The 21,891-nt window shown below is 45.3% G+C and overlaps 1 protein-coding gene across 27 annotated transcripts in view; it reads left to right on the top strand.

Moving 5' to 3' along the window:
• WNK2 (WNK lysine deficient protein kinase 2) overlaps positions 1-21,891 on the top strand; it is a 96,022-nt gene that overhangs the window by 40,197 nt on the left and 33,934 nt on the right. For 16 of the 27 annotated variants that reach the window (XM_086846302.1, XM_086846301.1, XM_086846297.1 and 13 more), the window contains exons 5-13: positions 4,987-5,075; positions 5,833-6,052; positions 8,251-8,539; positions 10,644-10,840; positions 11,415-11,558; positions 13,677-13,880; positions 14,886-15,422; positions 18,330-18,644; positions 21,476-21,525. In XM_086846302.1, the coding sequence (XP_086702428.1) occupies positions 4,987-5,075; positions 5,833-6,052; positions 8,251-8,539; positions 10,644-10,840; positions 11,415-11,558; positions 13,677-13,880; positions 14,886-15,422; positions 18,330-18,644; positions 21,476-21,525 (2,045 nt within the window). The remainder of the gene's footprint in view (positions 1-4,986; positions 5,076-5,832; positions 6,053-8,250; positions 8,540-10,643; positions 10,841-11,414; positions 11,559-13,676; positions 13,881-14,885; positions 15,423-18,329; positions 18,645-21,475; positions 21,526-21,891) is intronic. The other 11 variants (XM_086846310.1, XM_086846309.1, XM_086846300.1 and 8 more) reach the window with 3 other exon arrangements.

The raw sequence follows: 21,891 nt of genomic DNA, 5'->3' as shown, positions 1-21,891 counted from the left end.
GGCGGAGCTGCACCTGCAGGGAGCTGCTGCCAGAAGGGACCCTGCTCTGAGCAGCGTGAGTGGCCTGCGGGGTCTGGGGGATGCAGCAGCTGAGGAGGAGGTGGAGGAGTTTGGGGTGTGGGGTCTGCCCTAAGCTGGGGCAGCGGCTACAAACAGACAAAGTAACTCTAAAATCACTTGGATGAAGAGTTAAGGTTGGTGATGAGGCAACCTGTGTGAGCCTTGGGGCTTATAGACTGAAATACACTCAAATGGAGTGTAGGCTGAACCCAAGAGGCTGAATTAGACTGTTTTCTTCCAGTATTAGATTAGGTCTGGGGCTCTCACTAGAGCAGAAGGTGGCTCTGACCTTCTTGGATGGAGAGGATGCAGAGCCCCTGAACGCTGCAACTTCTCAGTGAAACATTTATTTCTTTATGAAGCTGGGGCTTTTTTTCACCAGGATTATAGATACTATTTCTAGTGTTTTAAATTGAGTGTCAGTGCATTGTGAAATGTGTTTCCTGTGTCTAGCTGCCTGATGCCTTTATTTAAAAAGTATAAAATAAAATTCTTTTCTCGCCTTGGGCTCAGCATTGCAGTGGCAACCACCAGAGCATCCATAGGGGTTGGAATTTCTGGCTAGAGTTTGCATCAAGGAGCAACAACCCACAAAATCTTCAGACTGCCTACCTTCTGTAGCTGACATTCCCTCTGCTGCCCAGCACAGGCAGGGCATGATTTGGGTTTAGCCACTATAATCTCTTTTTCAGTAGTTTCTACTCTATGTCCTAACACTCCACCATGCCCTTGCCTGGTACTAGGACATGAAATACACCTCAAGTCCAAGTCACACACATTGCTCATCCTTGCTGGTGTAGAAAATGTAAACATTACCTTTCTGAGATGTTATTATTTTAGTATGTGTCACATTCTGCATGTCTGTATTGTAAGATTATTATACTTAATTTATTTCAGTGACCTTTTATTCTGCCTGACCGTAATCTTATGGCTTAATTGCTGTTTTAATTTTTGCATTCCTGTTTTTGCACTTATTCCTTTATGTTTGCAGTTGTCCAGGATGAGGTGGTGGTCGTGTTTGGGAATGTGCAGAGGGGCTCATTTGAGACAGGCTTGTTCCAACTTGTCACCTCTCTCTGCCCTTTCAGCCCAAATGATGGAGTGTAAACATTAAAAAAATGGATATGTACCATAAATAGAAAACACATCTTTCCCAAGCAGCAGGGCCAAGCCACATTTACCACAGTTCACTTTGAAGTGATTTCCTGGTCAGCATATTTGCAGTGCCCTTCGTTCTGATGCCATAATCTCATTTTTCATGCATAAGTTGATGGTTTTTCTTACTCAGATTTTTTTTGTGTTTAATCATTCTGCCAAGTGATTTTGATGTAGACAATAGTGATGAAACATTGGAATCTGTGACCTTCCCAGGCTGCTCCAGCCCAGTGTTTTCTTAGGGGTGCACTGCAGAATTCACAGCAGAGCAGCTGCACTTCCAGGGAGTTTCTGGCCATCTCCTTGGGTTTAGTGCTACAAACCTGTGTTTCACAACAACCCACCCTGTGACAGTGATCTGGTTTGCATGTAAAGCTTTCATATTGTTTGTTCTCACCAGCTATTGAAGGTTTTCTCAGCATTCTCAGCTTGTATGCCATAGTGCACACAGACAGAATAAATGCTGTGGCTGTGGCACAATGACAGCAGGCAAATAATGCTGTGAATGTCATTGCATGGACTTCTTGTGGCTTTTGGAGATCTTCTTAGATCTGCAAGTAATCCTCTTAGCTTCACATTAAGATGGAGCATCATTCTGGAGTGAAACAGAGATGAGTTTGTAATTGTACACAGTGATGTCATGGAACAAAATCCTGGTAAAACTGAGAGCTTTACTCTCATTTCAGTGACTTCAGAGAGTGTGTGCCAGGGCACAGTTTCAGCTGGAAACGTGGCTTCAGCTTTTCTGGTAGAAGGTGTTTTTCCTTTTTTAGGAATGACATGAGCTTAGAGTCACCTCCAGGTGGAAGGTGGAGTGGTAGCCCAGAGCAGGCTGTCTCTGGGGTGGAAGGGCACTTCCATGGGCCAGGAAAGCCTCTAGAAACCTGAGTGATGTGGGTCAGGTGTGCCAGTGACTCGTGGCACTCGCTGTGTCCCTTCAGAACGTCATGTGCTGCTCTTGAAAGTGTGCTCTGCTGATGGGAAATGGCAAGCAGCTGTTTTTAGACCCTGCAGAATAAGCAGCACATTTCTTCCCTCAGCATGAAGGATACAACTTCAGTGTCTGTGTGTGTCTGGCTGTAGACTCAGTTGCCTTATACTGGAGGGCAATGGATCACAAATCTAATTGCTTCAGGAAGAAGGGGGTGGGATAAGTGGTGATGAGGAAGTCAGAATAAATCATCCTGTTTGAGACAAAGAAATTCTCAAAAGGGAAAATATTTAATCTCTCATTTTGCTCTTGGTTTATATATGTGTATATATATTTTAACATTTAAGGAACTTGTATTATCCTTATGCCCCTTATGCCACCCAGCAAGCCCTGCCTTTCACATGTGGTGGCATTGAGTTTATTTTAATTTATAAGAGGCTGTGCAGCTTTCAAACTGTCATGGATAATTTCTTTGCAAATACACTTTGAATTTTGGTGGTGTGTTTCCTTGGGAATGCTCAGGGAAGACAGATGGCTCTTGTTTAGGTGAATGAGATGAGTCCTTTGATGGCAGACAGAATCCCCCTTCATTGTCAGGAGCACTGTGCTGCAAGGGAGGGTTTACAGCATCCCAGGGAGATGGCCTTGGAGAGTTTAATGAAGAGTAAGGAACAAAAGCATCCTATAGCACAGAGACAGGGAGAAAACACTTTGGCACAGCAGCTCTGTTCAGTACTTCACTCCACATGTTTTGTCCTTGTTTGTTTTAGTCTTCTATTCATAGCTTAGCTGTTCAGCAGATTAACACAATGATGTTTGGAGAGGAGTCTGTGTTCTGTCCAAAGATGGGGAAAATAAAGTGTTGGTGGAAGAGTTGCTTTTTCTATTTGTGAGAGCAATTTGTAAGCTCAATATTTGGGACCAGTCATCGAGGATCTGATGCTCTGGGCACCCTGTGCCAGGGCCTCCCCACCATCACAGGGAGGAATTTCTTCCTTATGTCCAATCTAAACCTTCAGGTTAAAGTCTTTATTAGGTCTTACTACCCTTTCTTCCTGGAGAAAAAAAAAAATCAGTTTTCTCATAGCAAGCAACAGTGAATTGAAATGTACAGATTTATCCTTCTTTCTGATGGAGAACACACTCCTGTAGCTTAAAGGTGAGTTAAGGTACAGAGCTGAAAATCCATTTTGGTGATGCTTTGTTTTCTTTCATTTCTAGTTCAGGTATCAGAGCTCTCCTCAGAGCTCACCTTGGCACATTAGAGCCAGCCTAGGCTTTGCACATTTTTCTAATATACAAAATTGGAACCCTCATCTCATCAGTAAGATTTAGGTTTGCTTAAGCAAATAATTCTTTTTAGTGAGTCAAAGCCAGCCAGCCACGTGTACAGATTATTTTGGTTTGTTCTCACAAAAATGGATTTCTTTGGACCTCCACAGCTTTCTGTTGCAGCTAAACCAAGGAGTTGGGTCTTTGTGTGACTATTCTGTATATTTATTGCTATTTTTATCAAAATTTATGATTTATGTATTTCACTCTAGAATTTTAAGACAAATAGGGGGTTGTTGACCTAAAGTTATCAATTAATAAAGTTTGAAGTAGAATCTGAGGCTTGAATGTCAACAGAATGTTAATAAAAGGATAAAAGTATGATCTGATGCTGGAACATTCAGAAAGTCTCAGAGAAACTAGCCCTCACTGAAATTCACCCATAAAATTTATTCAAGACTTAATTCAGTGTATTACTTGCAGATGCCCTTTGAAAATACTTGTTTTCTTCTTTTAATCCACTGGGTGAGCCAAAAGTCCACTCTGCAGAGCTCCTTATCTGTGACTGCATGAGCCATTATTTACTGTTATTTCAGAATGAAACTTTAAAAGGATTTGAATGGAGCTAAATGTCCAATTCCCGTTCAGTTATGTGCTTAATCACATTCTGGTTTTTTAGATAAACGAAATTATGTTTCCTTTTTGTTCTGCTTATTGACTTCATTGGAAGTACTTGGGTCCTTAAGTGATAGGGTCTAACTGCATCATCTCTTCTCAAATTAATTTTGTCATATTTTCATCCATATACATCTTGGTTTAGTAGGTAGAGGTAATAACGTGTTTTTGAAAAGGAATCAATTAATTCTGTGATTTAAGCTGGACATCACAAATAAGCAGAAGAACTTCTTGTGCTGCCACTTGTCATCAGTACCTGAATATACAGATGGATGTGGGGACACTGATTCTGCTTCCCAGGGTTTTCTCCTGCAATGGGTAGTTGGGTTTTCTCCTTGAAAGGCTGTACTCATAGGTTGCTGTTCCAAATCTGTTCCCAGCAAAAATGCTAACATTTAACAGAGATTTGTGGGAAACAGGAATATGGAATATTCCAAGGTATTTTTGACTTCATTTTAGTGCTTGCTCTCTGAAGAAAACCATGATTATTTGTTTTATTCATCTAGTGCTTTGAGACTTAAGACAAAAATATAAAAGGAATAATTTCAGAGAGTGGTTATTTTTGAAATTTCAAATTAGCTGTTTCTTGAATATTCACTTCAGAGTCCAAAGGACATAAAGGTAAAATTTGGAAAGGCTGGTAAAGAAAAAGGGATACTTTCATTGTGTATAGCTGAGCTCATGCACACTAGTGTACTAATTTTGAAGTGCAATGGTATTTAGAAATATAGTACCCCTAAATCCTCAATTCAGTTCTGCACTAAGACTGACAACTTAAAAGTATTAGTTACTTCCTGGGTTGAATTACCTTTAAAATGCAGAGAAAATAAGCTTAATTAAGAGGTATAATGTAGTTCTTTTTCTCATTAAATTGTTCTTCTCTGTGCTTTTAGGGTATAAAGCCAGCAAGCTTTGAGAAAGTTACTGATCCTGAAATTAAGGAGATAATTGGGGAGTGCATCTGCAAAAACAAAGAAGAAAGGTTTGTTTCAAGGGATCAAGTTTTGTATTAAGTAATGTGTATGCAGGGGTTTCAGAGCTGTGGGTCTCCCCTGTGCAGGAGAAGAAAATGCAGCATGGAAGTGCAAATAGAAATGATTTCCTGCTTTCCTGACATTCAGTGTCAGTGCTGTTGTGTCTCTCAGCATCACTGGGGAGCTGAGCTCCAGGGTATTCTTGCAATTTCTGGTTCAGCAGCCCAAAAAATGTCACTGGGAAGGCTCTGTGGGAGGGAAGTGATGGTGTGGTGGATTCATCACGAGCTGTTGTAGCAGATTTCATTGACCTCTGGACATGGAGACACCTTGTGCCTTGTTTCCAGCTTTGGTTTTAAAAACTAATGTTTTGCTGGTCTCTGCCACTTTGTCTTGTGCTCAGTATGTCCTGACTTTCACAAATACAGTTTTTAAGGACTTCAGCTGACTGCCTTGAGAGAATCTCTTCTCTGGTACTCCTTAAGCTCAGATAATTAAGAAAAGTTTAACAAAGCTATAATCTGCATTTCTCTAAGTGCCTGTGGTGTATGAATATTGCTAAAGCTTTGAGAAATGGGAAATGTCACTTTTTCAATTTTGCTTCCTTTTCAAAATCCCACATTTTTTTCAAAAAGAACACAAATTCATTATGGGTGAATACCAAACATAGTGTAAATGCTTCCAGCTTTAACAGCAGTTAATTGTTACAAACCTTTCTGAAACTGTTGACTTGCAGTGTTTGAATCTTCTTTATATCCTTTGCAGATATGAAATTAAAGATTTATTAAGCCATGCCTTTTTTGCTGAAGATACTGGGGTAAGAGTGGAACTTGCAGAAGAAGACCATGGTAGGAAATCCTCTATTGCCTTAAGACTCTGGGTAGAAGATCCTAAGAAACTGAAAGGAAAACCCAAAGACAATGGAGCCATTGAGTTTACTTTTGATCTGGAGAAGGAAACTCCTGATGATGTTGCACAAGAAATGGTAAAATACACTTCTGACAATAATATGTATATATGGAAAGTTGTGCATAAATCTCAAAGGACAACAGGAATGAGTTGGGTGGAGTAACTTCCCTTGAACCACTCCAGGTGTCCAGTTTGGACACTTGGCATTGATTTTGGAAAGGCTACTGCAAGAAAGGGGTGAACAGGGAACAACTAACTGAAGCATATTGTTTGCAAACAGATGCCTGAAATCACAATTTACATGGCTTAGGGACCACAGGAGTCAGGTCTACTTTTACGTTTTGCAAGCTGTTCTCCAGTTTCTATAGGCTGTTGAATGTCTTTGAATTTATTTGGAGTCCGTTTAGTTCCAGACAGCAGCTAGAAATTCATTAGAAGAGTTCAGAAGTTCAATCACAAAATATTCTGCATTGAATTCTCCAAAACACTTTTCCCCATCTTTTCTGTTGGTGTTCCTTAGAAGGAATGTAGATGAGAAAGGTCTGTGATCAGCCACTCTACCCCCTAATTTTGGTAGGAAACTGGATTCACCGAGTTAGGAGTAAGCTTTGGATTTTTCAGCAGATAAGTTTCACTTACTGAATTTCTGTATTTTTATAATTTTGAGCTTTTGTTAGGAAATCTGTGTTCCAGTTTCACCACATTGTCCTTGAACTCCTATTTTGTTGATGGTGTCTTTGCTGCAGTTGTTTCGGTGTTCTAATGTCACAGAGGCACTGAGCCAAGGGTCTGAACGTTCCTGTGCTTGCAGAAACGTTCCTATTAGACTCTAAATCCCGAGGGATCCCATTTAATGATGTCATGTTCTTCTCAGGAGGCACTCATTTTGGTAATGCTGCCTTGCTCTGCTGGAACTCATCACCATCTACTCCAAGTTTAGTGGGGGGAATTCAGGCTCCTTTGTCTTCTTGTCGTTACTTTGCAGTAGGTCCAATGTTTTTCCAGTAATATATCATTACAGAACTCATTTAGTTTAAAAATCACTCTGGTACCATTTCTTGCTGTTGTATTTTGCATTTAAATATTGATGGGAATATTTGGAACTTCAAAGTTCTGTTAAGCTGTTTGGTCCACAGCTGTGATGCTTTATTTTGAAGAGGAAATAATTCTTGTGAAGAGTATATTTGAAAAGATCATGTCCAAACTACAGTGACCCTGTACTCTTTCCCAAATAATTCCCAAATAACTTTAAAATCTGTATTCTACATTAATGCTTACCTAAGTGACTGCCCATGAAATGCTTTCAAACCTGAGGCTGTTGCAGGGGCAGAAAAACCCCTATTTTTCCTAAAATTATTCCTAAATGTCTTTTTCTAATCCCTATGAATTGTGGAACACCAAAGCCACGTGCTTTCATCAGTTTGTTGCTTTATGTGCTGTGGAAGAGAAGAATGCAGGAGACCTTCTGACTACAGGGAATTATTTGTTATTACTGATGGGTTTTTGGTAGTCAGGCAATCCCACCTGCCCAAAGGATGTGGGCAAAGGGAACTGGAAACATTCTAGGGGGTTGGGCAAGGACAAGGCAGGAAAGCTTCTAGATTTCCCCCATGGGTGTAAGTGCTTTCAGATCTGTCAAATGTGCATGTTAAAAATGTAGGGTGAGCAGAAAAAGCTCTGGTAGGTCATTATTAAATGAAAATTCATACCCTGCACTGCAGGAGATGATGCAAACAAATAGCACAAAGATGAATTTCCATTTTATCTGTTGAGCAGTTGAGTTCTGAGAAGCCTCACCCCCTTTTCCATCAAATGGGAACAGTCTGCTTTTTCTTTGTGAAAGTCAATCAATACTGACTGACTTCACTATTTAAAAGAAGTTAATTTGAGACATAATTCTGTTAATATCTTCTCCTTCATGATTTACTGTGCTGTCAAGCAGAGCAATTTGGAAAACTGTGTGCTGGAAAGGTTATGGTAATAAATTCAGATTTAGGGGCAGTCTGATGCTCTCCTCAGCAGATGTTTAGTGGTGGATAGTTAGAGCCAGTCCATATTCAGGTCTTAGACATTACATCCTGTTTTTTTTTAATTTATTAGGAATAGAAGTTTTAATGAGAAAGAACCCCACCCCACCAAGCTCTTGAGTTCCCGTTCTTGTGAGAAATAAATTGATATAAATTTGTGTTGTTTCAGACAGATGTTTTCTCTGTTGGGAAGAGGTTCTGGTCTCGCTCGTGCGCGTGCCCTTGCTAAGTGTGTTCTCCTCTGCAGATTGACTCGGGGTTCTTCCACGAGAGCGATCTCAAGATCGTGGCCAAGTCCATCCGTGACCGCGTGGCGCTGATCCTCTGGAGGAGGGAGCGCATCTGGCCCAGGATGCAGTCGGAGGAGCGCCGCGACTCAGAGTGCCCAGACAAGCTGAAGGCGCCGCAGGCACAGCAGGTCCAGGTCACCTACCTGTCCCACACGGGCCACCACATCCTGTCAGAGCCCGAGGAGCCCGAGGCAGACCAGCACCCCTTCCAGCAGAACCTGCCCACCAGCGTCACCTCCGTCGCCTGTAAGTGCCGTGCTGCCTTCGCGGGTCAGTGTCTGAGGGGAAACCCACAGTGACCTGAGCTCAGATGAGCTGCTGTGGTTTTGCAGAGCTCAAAACCCACAGACATCTGGGACAGATGCTTTATGATATTTATATATTTTGATTATTTTTATATTTATTTTTTTGAAAGAGATGAAGTTTCAAGAGAACAGTATTGTATAGATATCTCTATATAATGCTCTATATACTTTGCTACTAAACAGTTATCATAGAGTTTCTGTCTTACTGTTCTGGGCTTGTGTGTTGTGCTTAAGTAAAAGATGCAAAAAAAAACCTTTAGCAAGACACAGCTGCCACTTCAATTCAGGTACTTTATAAAAGACTACACTGAGGCCTGCTTTGAATACTGAAATACCCATGTGTGCCCGTACAGGAAAAATCCCTTTATGTGATATGAGAAATAGCCACATTTGCCTAACACTCACAATATTGCCATATTTACAAAGCTTTTTATCTGAAGCTAAAATGAGCTCATTTCATTTTCTTGGATCATGTACTTATTTCATGCTAATTCCTTTGTGGAACACTGCAATTGTGGCTCTTCTTGTTTCTAGTTCTGCAATGAAGTGACTTGCCCTTTCCTTGGTTCTGCTGGACATGAGTTGGCAAAATGTTATACTAAATATAACCCCCACAATTTATTTCCTACTCCTTCTCAGCTTTTAACCAGCACTTGGTATTATTTGGCAATTTGCTATCAGATTATTTGAACATTTTCTTAGCATAGGACCTCTATAAATTAAGGCGGCACCCGTTCATGTAATTTGAGGTCAAATGTAAAAGTGGAAATTAATAACTTAATGTGTGCAATGTACATTCTATAAAAACCTGAGACTGACTCACAGGTTTAACTTTAGCATTCCACCATTACACTCTTTTTTCTCTTCCTTTGAGGTACTGAATAATTGTTTGTAATAAAACGGAATGTTAATGCAGCAGAAATCCCATCCTGAGAGCAGGGCTGTGTTGGCTCTTCAGAAATGAATTGAATAAATAGAGAGGGGAGTTTAATTTTGGAAAAAAAAAACATTTGGGAGAATTGCTTGGGAGTGCTAAAGAGAAATGTCATCTCTGGTGCTATTAAAAAATAATTTGTTACTTAAAAGCCAAATAAGTAAAACTTAACTTAGAATATGGAAAAAAGAAACAGTGGAAAGTGTTGGGAAAAGAAATAGTATTTAAGCTTAGCTGTAATTTAAGATTTTTTTTAAACTGTGTTTCAGTTTTCTTACATTTTTGAATTTTGAATCTCTATTAGAAGTTATTTGTCCTTGGGATACGTCCAGCTGCAGTCTGGCTGTCTCAATTCCTTTCTCAAGTGAAGAAAGCAGTAACCTAGGCTCAAACAGAGCTGGGCACTTGCATTTTACACACTTTGAAAGTTGTGGAAAGACATTTTTAGATCAGTAATACCAATATTTCCAGTTGGCAAGGGACCCAGTGCTTGCCCAGTCCCTGTAGCTGTGCAGTTCCATAGGTTAACTGGGCAAATGTTCCATGAGAAACTCCCACAGAGCTCTGAGTGTGCCAAACCCACTGGAACCTGCACAGGGGTTTGTGTCTGACCTTAATTGCACTACACTCAAGCAAAGCATGACTTGCTGGACTAAAATCATACAGCATGAAGAATTTTATCATTTTCAGTTCAGCAGTTTTCCGCTGCTAATAAAAGCAGTGTTAAAGTCAGTGCATCCCGGGAAGGAGGATGGTCTGAAAGACCCCATGATCTGCTCTGAACATGACAACTGGGGTTTCCCCTCCCTTCATCCTACAAAATCTATAAACATCTGCAATTCTTGATGTCAACCTTATGCCCTTTAAAGGAAATATTAATGTGCCTAAAATACCAGTGTGCACAGAAATCCATGGGGATGGGTTTTGGCTTAAGAGAAGCAGCGTGTGCCTTTTGTAGAGAATCACATTGGTGTTGTATAATTTATTTATATAATAATAATGAAAGGGCTAGAGTAGTAAAAATGCTAATTACATAAACCATGGTGACCTTGCTGTAAAGTCATCACTTGAAGATTGGGAGTTGTTGAGCTTGAAATGACTGTTGTTCCAGCTGACAGCACGTTTGACAGCGGCCAGGGCTCCACGGTTTATTCGGACTCGCAGAGCAGCCAGCAGAGCGTCATCTACTCGTCGCTGCCGGATGCTGTCCCTCCTGCCATCCAGAGGGTGTACAGCCCCCCCCTGAGCGAGGGCCAGCCTGTGCCCCACAGCCTCCCCCAGCTCAGCCACTACCAGCAGCCCTCGGCAGTGAGTGCAAAGCTTTTTCAAATAGTTCTGTATCCTGGGAGGTATTTCATGTTAGCATTTATGTTCTTGTTCCCAGAGGGATATGGGTGCCAGGGTCTCTGTATGAATTCCTTGCTGACCTCTGGTGCATGGTGACCCGCTCAGTCCCTTATCAGTCTGTTGGCACCGAACTGCATTAGTGGCTTTGCAGCAAAGCACAAGAAGGACATGGACCTGTTGGAGTGTGTCCAGAGGAGACCACAAAGATGCTCCAAGGACTGGAGTCCCTCTGCTTTGGAGCCAGGCTGGGAGAGCTGGGGGTGCTCACCTGGAGAAGAGAAGGCTCCAGAGAGACCTCAGAGCCCCTTCCAGGGCCTAAAGGGGCTCCAGGAGAGCTGGAGAGGGACTGGGGACAAGGGACAGAGGGACAGGACAAGGAGGAATGGCTTCCCACTGCCAGAGGACTGGAGTAGATGGGATATGGGGATGGAATTACTTCCTGCGAGGGTTGGGAGGCCCTGGAAGAGGTTTCCCAGGGAAGCTGAAGTTTCTCCATCCCTGGAAGTGTCCCTGCCTAACTGCTGTCTCTCCACAGCCCATCCTGGCTGCGGTGCCGGCCGCCCCCGCCGTGGTGCCGCAGCACTACCAGGAGCCGGCCATGCCGTTCCCCGTGGTCCCCAGCACCGTGGCCTCGCTCCCGCTGGGACAGCCGCCCCCGTCCGTGCTGGCCGGCCAGCAGGTGAGAGCTGGGCTCTGCCACGGAGCCACATCCATCCCATCCCGTCCCCGTGTCTGCTCTGCCTCTCACACTGTCCCTGAGCAGCTGGGGCTGCCCCTGGATCCCTGGAAGTGCCCCAGGCCAGGCTGGACAGGGCTTGGAGCAGCCTGGGAATAGGGGAAGGTGTCCCAAGTTTCTCTGCAGAACTTCCCAGAACAGCTATGTTCCTCAGAGACAGCAGTGTCCCATGGGTGTCCGTGCTAAGGAGGGTAGGGCAGGACAGTAGAAGAAGGGAAATAAGAGTCAGAAATTCATCTGCCTACAGAATGAATTGTTTTGAATCAATATGCACTGGTGGATCACACATGTAGTATGATCAAAGTTGTATCTCCTAACTTTTATTTACTTTTTGAATTTATGTGTCTGCATTTACTCTGCTAAGGTTATAATGAGGCAAAATTACCTAATCTGCCTGGATATTTTCCCCTCCCTGTGCCATATCCAATTCAGAAGCATTTTCTAAGACACAAGCTGGATTTGAGAGGCAGGTTTTAGGAAGCTGCTCCATTCCCTGACACATTCTAATGCAATGTCTCCTGGAGTGGGAGGTGGCTGAGCTACACGTGCCAGTGCCCTCTGTCCCCTTGGTGAGCTGTGGGCAGCTGTCTGAGCTGCAGATTAACCCAGCTGGGGCACGAGAGCAGAGCTGGCTCTGGGAGCTGGCAGCTTTATCCAGCTCAGCACCGTGTGAGCTCTCCCACCCTGGAGCTGGGGCTTGGTCTGGCAGGAGTTCCTCCATGGGGTGAGTGGGGTCCCCCCAATCCCCCAATCCAAGGTGGGTGTCCCATCACCAGTGCCAGGCCAGCCCCCACACTGCCATTCCTGTAGGTTTGGGGCTGTAACTGGGAAGGTGGCACATCTTTCCCAAAGCAGGAGGTGGCAGAGGTTCTGTGTGCTGCAGGGTCTGGTGAAACCACCAGCCCTGTGGTCCCAAGTAAGTCACCCTGAGTCAGCCTGTGCCTCAGAGTCATCCTTTTGAAGCAGAAGGGTTTTTAAAGTACTTTCAGAACTAGAAGAAGAAGCTACCGATAGCACATAAAATGTGGGGGTTTGAAACTGATGATTTCCAGCTTTAATGTAACTTTCTCTCTGTTCTGCTGCCCAAAGCCTGTCAGGCCAAGGGAGCACTACTTTCCCTGAAAAAGTAAAGCTACTTTTTTGGCTACCACATTGTCACTACAGTACATCAGAAATATCTGGAACCTAGCTTTTACTGCAATTATTGTGGTTGATTGTGTCTCAGGTAATAAGTGGTGTACTTCCCATGCCTGCTCCATTATGTAGCAACTTCTGCTTGCCAGGATGAGCTGGGTATTAACTGCATCTTAGAAGTTAGTGGGTGGGGATTTCACAGGGCCAACTGGAACAATCTCTGGGATTTAAAGAGTCTGAGTCATTACAAATAACCTCTCCAAGACAGTTAGCACTTGTCATTTTAGCTAATATATCTTGCATTTAAATGTGTTTTAAGCATGGGCTCTTGTGCAGTGTTTGAATTAAGAGTGCCTGTCTCTCCTGGGAGCTGTCCCTGCTGGAGCACATCCTGAGGGGGTGGAGTGTGACCAGGGCAGGGAATGGAGCTGGGAAAGGGGCTCAGCCTGGAGAAAAGGAGGCTCAGGGGGACCTTCTTGGTTCTGCACAACTCCCTGCCAGGAGGGGACAGCTGTGGGGGTCAGGCTCTGCTCCCAGGGAACAGGGACAGGATGAGAGAAAATAACCTCAAGCTGTGCCTGGGAAGGTTTAGGTTGGATATTGGGGAAATTTGCTTCACTGGAAGAGTGGTTAAACTTTGGAATAGACTACCCAGGGAAGTGGAAGAGTCACCATCTCTTGAAGTGTTCAAAAAACATCTTGATGTGACGTATGGGGACGTGTTTTGATGGTGGACCTTTCAGTGCTGCTTTAGTGGTTGGACTCGGCGATCTCAGAGGTGTTTTCCAGCCTTAATGAGCCCGTGATTCTGTTCTCCAAGCGCCAGGTGTGTCCTGCCTGTGATGCGGGGCGAAGCGGGGAGCAGGGCCAGCCATCTGGCTCCCTTGCTGTACACGAGCAGTAACCTTTTTCCTTGTGTCCCCGCAGCAGCAGCAGCAGCAGCAGCCCATGTCGCAGGCAGCCTCCCTGCAGCAGGTGCTCAGCAGCCAGCCCATGTGCCCGCTGCCGCCAGCCCCGCACCTGCTGCCGCCCTTCCCGGCCCAGGGCTCGCAGGTGCCCGCCAGCAGCGCCCCCCTCAAGCCCCTGCAGATCTCCACCGTGCCGCAGCTGCCAGCCGTGGCCCCTTCCCAGGTAATGCTGTGTGAGCACAGCGTCAGAGGAGAGATTTCCAGCTAATCATTAACGTCATTTGCAGGTTTTGTGTGGCTATTTTGACTGCATGCCGGTTTAATTAGGCGATAAGAGTGGTTTTTGCTCTTTCCTAATTCCTGTGTGTTTCTCTGTTATTTGTTTGGTGAATCAGAAATCTCCTTTGTGCCCAACCCTGTGCCATCCAGATAATGGCGGTTCCAAATGGCAATAATTTTTTGGGGTTGTTTTGATTTGGTCTTTTGCACTGTCCCCCCCCCGGCCCAATTTCTTCCCCATCCCAGGCTTGAGGCATGAGCAGTTGCCTGTTTTTATTGCTATTTTCTGACCTCCTGACTTCACACGGTGCCTGCCAACCCTGTCTATGTCATTCTGCTCTCTGGAGCAGGGACAAACCCTTCCCTTGGCCCAGGAAGGTGGATGGTGCTGTCACTGTGTGTGGCAGTGACAGGCACCGTAATGTGAAGCACCTTATGCCAAAGGGCAGGAGCGAGCTGCTGCTGTGATGCCAATGTCTGCTCCATCACTGGGAGGTTTGGATTGTAAAAACCCCTTTTCTGGGCTTTTCAGTGCTGCCTGAATTGCAGCTTTCTTGAAAACAAGGGTTTAAATCGTCTCACTTAATTTTGCATCAAAGAATTTCGCGTTACGTCTGGCCCAATTCCTTTTAATTTCTGTTAAAATGAAAGCAGCTTTTAATTAGGATCTTGCTTGAAGGCTTCAAGCTGGTGTTAGAAGTAGTTTCAAGCTTCTAAGGTATGAAAGCGTCCCCCTCAAATGAATTCTTTTTGCTTTTACTAATGATTTAAGCATAAATCAGTTTTTATTACTATTTGTGAACCTCAAGGAATGAATGGAGGTGATTAACAAGCAGACATAATGATCCTCATGGCACAGGTGGTTTTTAGGGACTTGTGTGGCAAATGACACCGCTTTATATCATCAGCAAAAGCACTGGCAATTTATACGATATTGCATTTTTTTCAGATTCCTCAGTTTCCCGTCATTCCTGCAATTACTCCTCTGGCAGGGCTCGACAGCCTTCCTCCAAACCTGTCTGACATCCCCGCTGCGAACGTGCCCCCCATTCCCGCTCCTTCCCAGTACTTCGCTCCGGCCGTCATCCTGCCCAGCCTGCCCATGAACCCCACGCTGCCCATGGCGCCCAACTCCCCCGCCCTGCCCATGCAGGCCGTCAACCTTCCTCACACCACCGTGGCTTCTCTGGTCCTGCCCTGCCAGCCCATCGTGCCAAACATGCCGGCGGCGGCCACCATCCCTCTGCTGGCGGTGGCGCCGCCGGGGGTGCCGCCGCTGCCGCCTCACGCCGCGGTGCCACCGCTGCCGCAGCAGCCCGTGTTCCAGCCCGCCTTCCAGCCCCTGCTGCCCGGCGACGCGCCCTCGCCCCACCACGGCCAGAGCTCCCAGCCCGTGTCCCAACCGCAGCCGCCTCCTCCAGCCCTGCAGCCCGGCGTCATCCACACTCCCGAGCCGGCTCTGGCTGCTCCCGCCGCCGCTCACCAGGTAAACCAGGGTACCGTGCTCTGGGGCACTCCTGGGGCTCTCTTCCTCACCACCACTAATCCCTGCTCTCCAGGTGTTCTGCTGACTTCTCACCCCCGGTTCTGGAGGTGGTGGCTGAAGCTGTGAGCTGTGGGGTGGCAGGTGATGCCCTCACCCAGGGACAGGGGCTGTCGAGGGTATAGGGCGTAATCCATCTGGCTTTGGACAGTGAATGAGCAGAGCACTTTCTGAATTTCCTCTTCCTTCTTCCTCTCAGATCTGGGCAAGTGTGAGCTGTGGCTCTCCTGGGTCAGGAGGGTGTGCCAAGCCTTGCCAGTGCCCGTGGCTGCTCCATGTGGGATGCAGCGGCTGCTGGGTATACACAGCAGGTGTGGGAGAGCTGGGGGGAGCAGTGCAGTTGTTTTGGTGTCTAGAACATCTTTAGAACAGCGAAGGAAAGTGGACCTCTGGTAAGGGCTCTGGAAAACTGTGTGGAAGAGCACTGTCAGACGTGCAGGGCATGGATGGATTCTCGCTGCAGACCCTTTCCCCCTTGAAAGAAACAAAGAACAAACGAGCTCAAGTATTGGCAGTATTTACATGGAAACTGCCTCAGGACTGACAGAGTCTGCAAATACTTCTGCCACATCTGTGATATGTCAATGTGGAACACAGTCTGACCAAAGCAGGAGAGGGCATTCAACCTGTTAATAAAGCATTTGGAAGAGCTCTATTCTGCCACATCCCTTCACCATAAGACACTAATTAAAATTCATAACATCCCATCCCAACATGTCACGGCATCTTCAGAGCAGTACGTAGTTTTTAAATTTCTCTCTTCAGCCATATATTTGGTACAGAATTAGTGTCGCTGAGAATGTCAGCAGCATGGAGCCTGAGAATGTTACTCAGTGTTCCCTGTGGCTTTAGAGGGAATGGAATCAAGCACATTAGACACAGTGAGCATGGCAAATACCAGAACTGGAGAGCTGCTGTTCCCAAACCATCCTTGACACCGTCATTAACTATCAATATGTACAGAAGAGTTGCATATGGAAGAATTTAGGATTAAAAAATAGCTATTATAGTGTGCAGAGGAATATTTTAAAAAACATAGTTCTGATTTGAGGACTTCTGGTGGAGAGGTATTTCTGTATATAATGTCATGCTGTTTTCACAGTGGATGTTTAGCACCTCTGAGTTTTGCTTTTCCTGGGTACATCTGTATGGGCCATTCACTTAAGAGTTGGACTTGATGATCCTTGTGTGTCCCTTGCAAGTCAGAAGATTCTGTGATTTGACATTGAGATACTTTGTGAATTATTCTAATTATATAAGATTTAAAATTGAACCACTCTTCTGTGGCATTACACTACACTTGTCAGTCCAACAGCCCCCCCCTTGGGCAGCCGTGTAACTCTGAGGTGTTGTGTAGCACATCCTGTCTTTACTTTTATCCGCATTAAAACCTGGAATACAATTTCAGCTCATACCCAGAACCTGCAGAGAGCATGCAGCAATGAAATCACCTGGCCTAGTTCTCATCTGAGTCTTATTTTTTTAATGTATTTTCCAATAGCCTAAAGTCTCTATGTGATGGTACTTCAAAAAAGTGAAAATTTAGCACACTTTTACTGAGTACTAAAAGACTTTTTTTTTCTTCCATATGCTCCTTTCTTTCCTTCTTCCTCTTCCCACAAGCTCAGTCCCCCTGGAAAAATACATGATGTACCTAAAAGGAGAATGTTCTGTTTTTAAATGTACAACCCAAAAGGACTGTTATGCAGAATAACAACCCAGTCTCTAAGGTAGCTGGCATCCTGTCGCCTGGGTCTGGTTCCCACCAAGCGCTTACGCACTCAAGTTATTTTAATGCACTGGAGAAATCCACTGAGATAAGTGAAACTCCCTCTGGCCACATGGAAGTGTTGGCAGGACTAGGGCCTTGGGGCTTGGCACATCAAGGGTTAAGTTGGGACTTCAGTGTGTAAACTGCACAAAACTGAAGTAGGGCACTGGTATATATTCGGTGAAGGAGTTAATTGTGTCATTTGTGCCACCTCCTGGTTCTACATCTATGGCAGATTTCTTAATATATCCTGAGTTAGGTTATGAGCAGAGTGTGTTTTTCTCTGCATGGACAGTGTGGGGTTGTTGAAAGCAGAGCAAAGTATTCAGGAGTATGAATTCATCACCTAAGAGCTTACAGCAAGTCCAGAGGAGGCCACGGAGATGCTCTGCGGACTGGAGCCCCTCTGCTCTGGAGCCAGGCTGGGACAGCTGGGAATAGACTCCCTGGGAGAAGAGAAGGCTCCAGAGAGATCTCAGAGCCCCTTCCAGGGCCTAAAGAGGCTCCAGGAGAGCTGGAGAGGGACTGGGGACAAAGGATAGAGGGACAGGACAAGGAGGAATGGCTTCCACTGCCAGAGGGCAGGGCTGGATGTGATATGGGGAAGGAATTCTTGGCTGTGTGGGTGGGGAGGCCCTGGCACAGGGGGCACCTATAAAAGCTGTGTCTGCCTCTGGATCACTGGAAGTGTCGAGGACCAGGTTAGGCAGGGCTTGGAGCATCCTGGGACAGTGGAAGGTGTCCCTGCCCATGGCAGGGGCTGTGATGAGCTTTGAAATTATATCCATCACATTCTGTGATTCTGTGATTTTTCATTTCTTAGCAAAATCTGACTTTGTCCCAACTAATAAACTAATACCTGAGCCGTGCACTTTGTAATAATTGTACAGAGAGAATCTTTTATTTGGTTATCTCATAGGAAGTTTAACCTCTGTAGTTGTTACTGAGAGCACCCAAACCCAGTTGCACTGCCAAGTTTGAGTCCTTTCTTCATGCAGACCGGCGACTGCGCTCCCTTGCCGCATGTGTGCGAGCCCTCGGCGCAGAGGTGTGTGCTAACAGCTGTCGTTGTGTTGCAGCCCATGCCTGGACACGCTCAGTTTGCTCTGGAGGCTGGAGCCCAGGTGCCCGTGCTGCCGGTGCAACCCTCCATGGTCATGTCACCGCCGTTGCAGCTGCAGCCGGAGCTGGTGCCGCCCTGCGTCGCTCCCGAAGGCGTTCCCCAGGTCCATGGCAGCCTTGCCACGGCTGCCCCGCCTGTCCCCATAGAGCCTGGCCTGCCTCTCCAGCCTTCTGCTCTGCTGCAGCTTCAGCCTGATCTTTCCCAGCCACTGGGCCAACAGCTGCCAGCTCCCTGCTCGGCTGTCGCGGCAGGCGCAGAGACATCTCAAGAGGTAGAGCCTTCTTCTGAAGTAACTCACCAGCCTCAGCCTTAATCTTCTTAGTTACTTCTGTGTGAAACAGCGTGCTTGTTGCACAAGGGAGGTCATCTCAGTGTGCTGAGCTGCTGCTCCTCGATGCCAGCAGCTCTGGGTCAGCGAATAATTGGCTATTCCAAACGAAACCTGATGTTCTAGCTCAGGAAATGTCTCACTGAATTCATGAGGCAGCAGGACTAAGCGCCTCTTTGTCTGTAGCTGAGCACAAGCACAGAGATAGAAATCAGGAAATCCTCACTGTGGGTGAGTTAGAAGATGTTCTGTAGAGTTTCACCCATGTTTTGTCCAGTCTTGTTTTAAATGTCTCAAGCACTTCTTCAACCAACCATCATTTGCCCTAAGAAACTGCTCCACAATCTGAATCTTTGTGCTGTGGAAGCCCTTCATGCTCTTCAGCTTGAGCCCAATTTCCATTTCATTCAGCATTGTATCCTCCTGTATTGCCTGATGTCTGCTGTAGCCCTGGGGTTTTTGTTTCTTCACATACTCATAGGCATTCCCAATGCTCTGTGGTCATAGAAGCAGGATGCTTTTTATTGTTTTCCTTATAGAACTGTCAGCTCCTCCTGTCTTCTATTTTGACTTTTCTTTCCACTCCCATAATTGTTTAATCTTCAGTCTTGACAGAACATCACAGAACATTTCCTTCTCTTCAGCTCCCTGTTAATAAAGAAAAAAAAAAAAAAAAGCTTTGGCACTTCTACCTGATGAGTCTGATTTGTTCTCCACTCCTGGATGGAAATGTTCCTCTGTGATTCTGTGTTCAGAGTCATTCCTCTTGAGTCTCTGTTCTCTTTCCTCCCAAAGTATGTATTTCACCTTTTCAAAATTAACCTCTTGGTTTTGCCCATGTTTCCATGGTTTGTCACATGCCTTGATGCCAGTGCAGCCTGAAATTCCATTGGAGGCACAACTCAATGCTGCCTTCAGAAGATGCTCTGGAAGGGCTCTGCTAACCCTAAAAATGGTTCCCCATTTTTCCTGTCCATCAATGGCAGTTTAATTCTTACCTCATCAGCGTTCCTGCTGTGATGTAGGGCATTTCCTGGCGAGTGTCTGTGTCCTGTTGGTTAGGTGTGGCAGGAATGGCAGAGCCTATTTGCAGTGCTGCACCTGCAGACTCCCCAGGAGGGCTGGGCTGGGTCAGGCACATCCATCACTGAAGGTATTCCTTCTCCAGCTGTCTTTTTTCTGAATGCACAGCTCATGGCAGGGTCAGTGCTGGTGCCTTCAGTGCAAGGTCCATTCCATTAGAGATTCTTGAAATGTGAACAAACCTCATTGTTGTGCACTGTGATACCGGGGATACAAATTCTCCTGAGAAACTCGTGGCACACATCTGTCCTTCACATCCCACTTGCCTCAGAACATTTAACCACTGGTTTGTTCTTTTCATTCTCACGTGCATCTCTAAGTTAACCCCCTTCTCTCATTAATTTTAAGAAATGAAGCAAGTGCCAATCCACATCCTCTCCATGCTGGTTTTCTGACATACATTGCTGAAGTTTCCTTGAGTGTAAGAGAAGTTTCATACCTGCCTGTATAATCAAAACACTGCATTTTGGTGCTACTCTGCCATAACATTTTTATCCCTTCTGTTGTGTTCAGGCACGCGGCAGCACTTGCATCCAAACCAGCCTGCATCAGTCAGGCAAAAGAGGTTTTGTAAGGCACTTGGTTAAGTGCATTACCAGAATGGTGATACATTATGTCTGTGTTCTCACTGTTCATGTTGCAGTTTTACTGAAACTGCATTTAAGCTTGGCATGGCTTATGTGTGATGTTACAGCCAAGGAGTGGGGCTGACTGGTTAAGTGACACAGAACCAGTGGGGCTGACTGGTTAAGTGACACAGAACCAGTGGGGCTGACTGGTTAAGTGACACAGAACCAGTGGGGCTGACTGGTTAAGTGACACAGAACCAGTGGGGCTGACCAGTTCCCCACTGAGCTTTTAACCCCAGCTCACCACTGCTTGAGCACTCAGTGTGGCGATGGCAGTCGAGGGGCTTGTTCCTAGCTGTGTGTCTGTAGCAGGATTTTATAGATGAGTGTTTATAAATGTATATAAAATGATACCTATTTATGGGTGTATCTGGTGTGAGTGTATAACACAGTTCTATACATGCACAGCTGTGTGTCTGTGTGCATACATGCTCAGTTTGTTACAGCAGGGCCTGCAGCATTGTCACAAATTCTGTGAGAATGGGTCTACCCAATGTGAAAATCATGCTGTGATGTCTGTCCCAGAGCTGCAACCACTGAAGAGGGAAGCTTCTAGGGGAAATTTGTGTAAAGGACAAGAATAATGCAAGAGTGGTGTTCTTAAATGATTAATTTTTATTTTTTGTTTGTAAGTTCCTCAGAAATTTTCCCACTAAACCAAACACAATGAAAATACTGAGCATCTTTCAGGAAACTATATAAAGCAAATTAGCAGATACATTCAAAAATAAAAGACAGTGGGTGCTGATGTGGAATTGTCCCTCAATCAGATTTTGCAGTGGTGGTGAGAACTGTTTTATTCCTTTCACCATCTCATCTGCTATGGGCAGAGGAAGGGATCTGGCAGGTCAATGGCTCTATCTGAAAGAGTGGTTGGTGCCTTGGACAGAAGTGATGTTGGAAGGGAAAAATAGGACATTTATTTTATTTCCAGGTTCCAAAAACTGGTTAAACAGAATGGTTTTAGAGTTACTGGTGCCAACAGAAAACCCTTTCTTAAAGGTATTTTTCGTCTACTAATAAAATGTGTTTGCTTAAATGACTTTTATTTTTGCATTTTAGGAGCAGGCAATACAGGATAAACTCCAAGCTCTGTCCCAGAGTTGCGAAAGGTATTGTTATCACCTCTTTGACATAAGAAATGCTTGCTTTTTGGAGGCTGTTTTTTCTGACCTGACCAGAAGGAGATGGACTGGAAAGATGTCTGGGGGAGAAGCTGACAATGTCCTGAGTGCAGTGTGCCCATTCTGGCACCTGCAGCTCTTTCAGTTCCTTAGTTTGGGTGCAGCATCCTAGCCTTGGTGTATGTACAGCTGTATGGAACTTCTCTTTTCCTCCCTCTGCAGCAAACCTAACCTGTTTGCCCTTCTGCTGGGAGGGAAGAAAGGCAGGAACTGAGAAAACTTCAGCTTAGAAAAGTAGGAACTTTTGCAGTTCAGAGCAGGACTGTCAGGACCCTTGAAGTGAAGGTGTTGGGG

The sequence above is a fragment of the Cyanistes caeruleus genome, chromosome 11 (genome assembly GCF_971803275.1).
Source record: "Cyanistes caeruleus chromosome 11, bCyaCae1.hap1.1, whole genome shotgun sequence".
In the NCBI taxonomy this organism is placed as follows: Eukaryota; Metazoa; Chordata; class Aves; order Passeriformes; family Paridae; genus Cyanistes; species Cyanistes caeruleus.
This window is presented reverse-complemented; position numbering and strand designations above follow the sequence as displayed.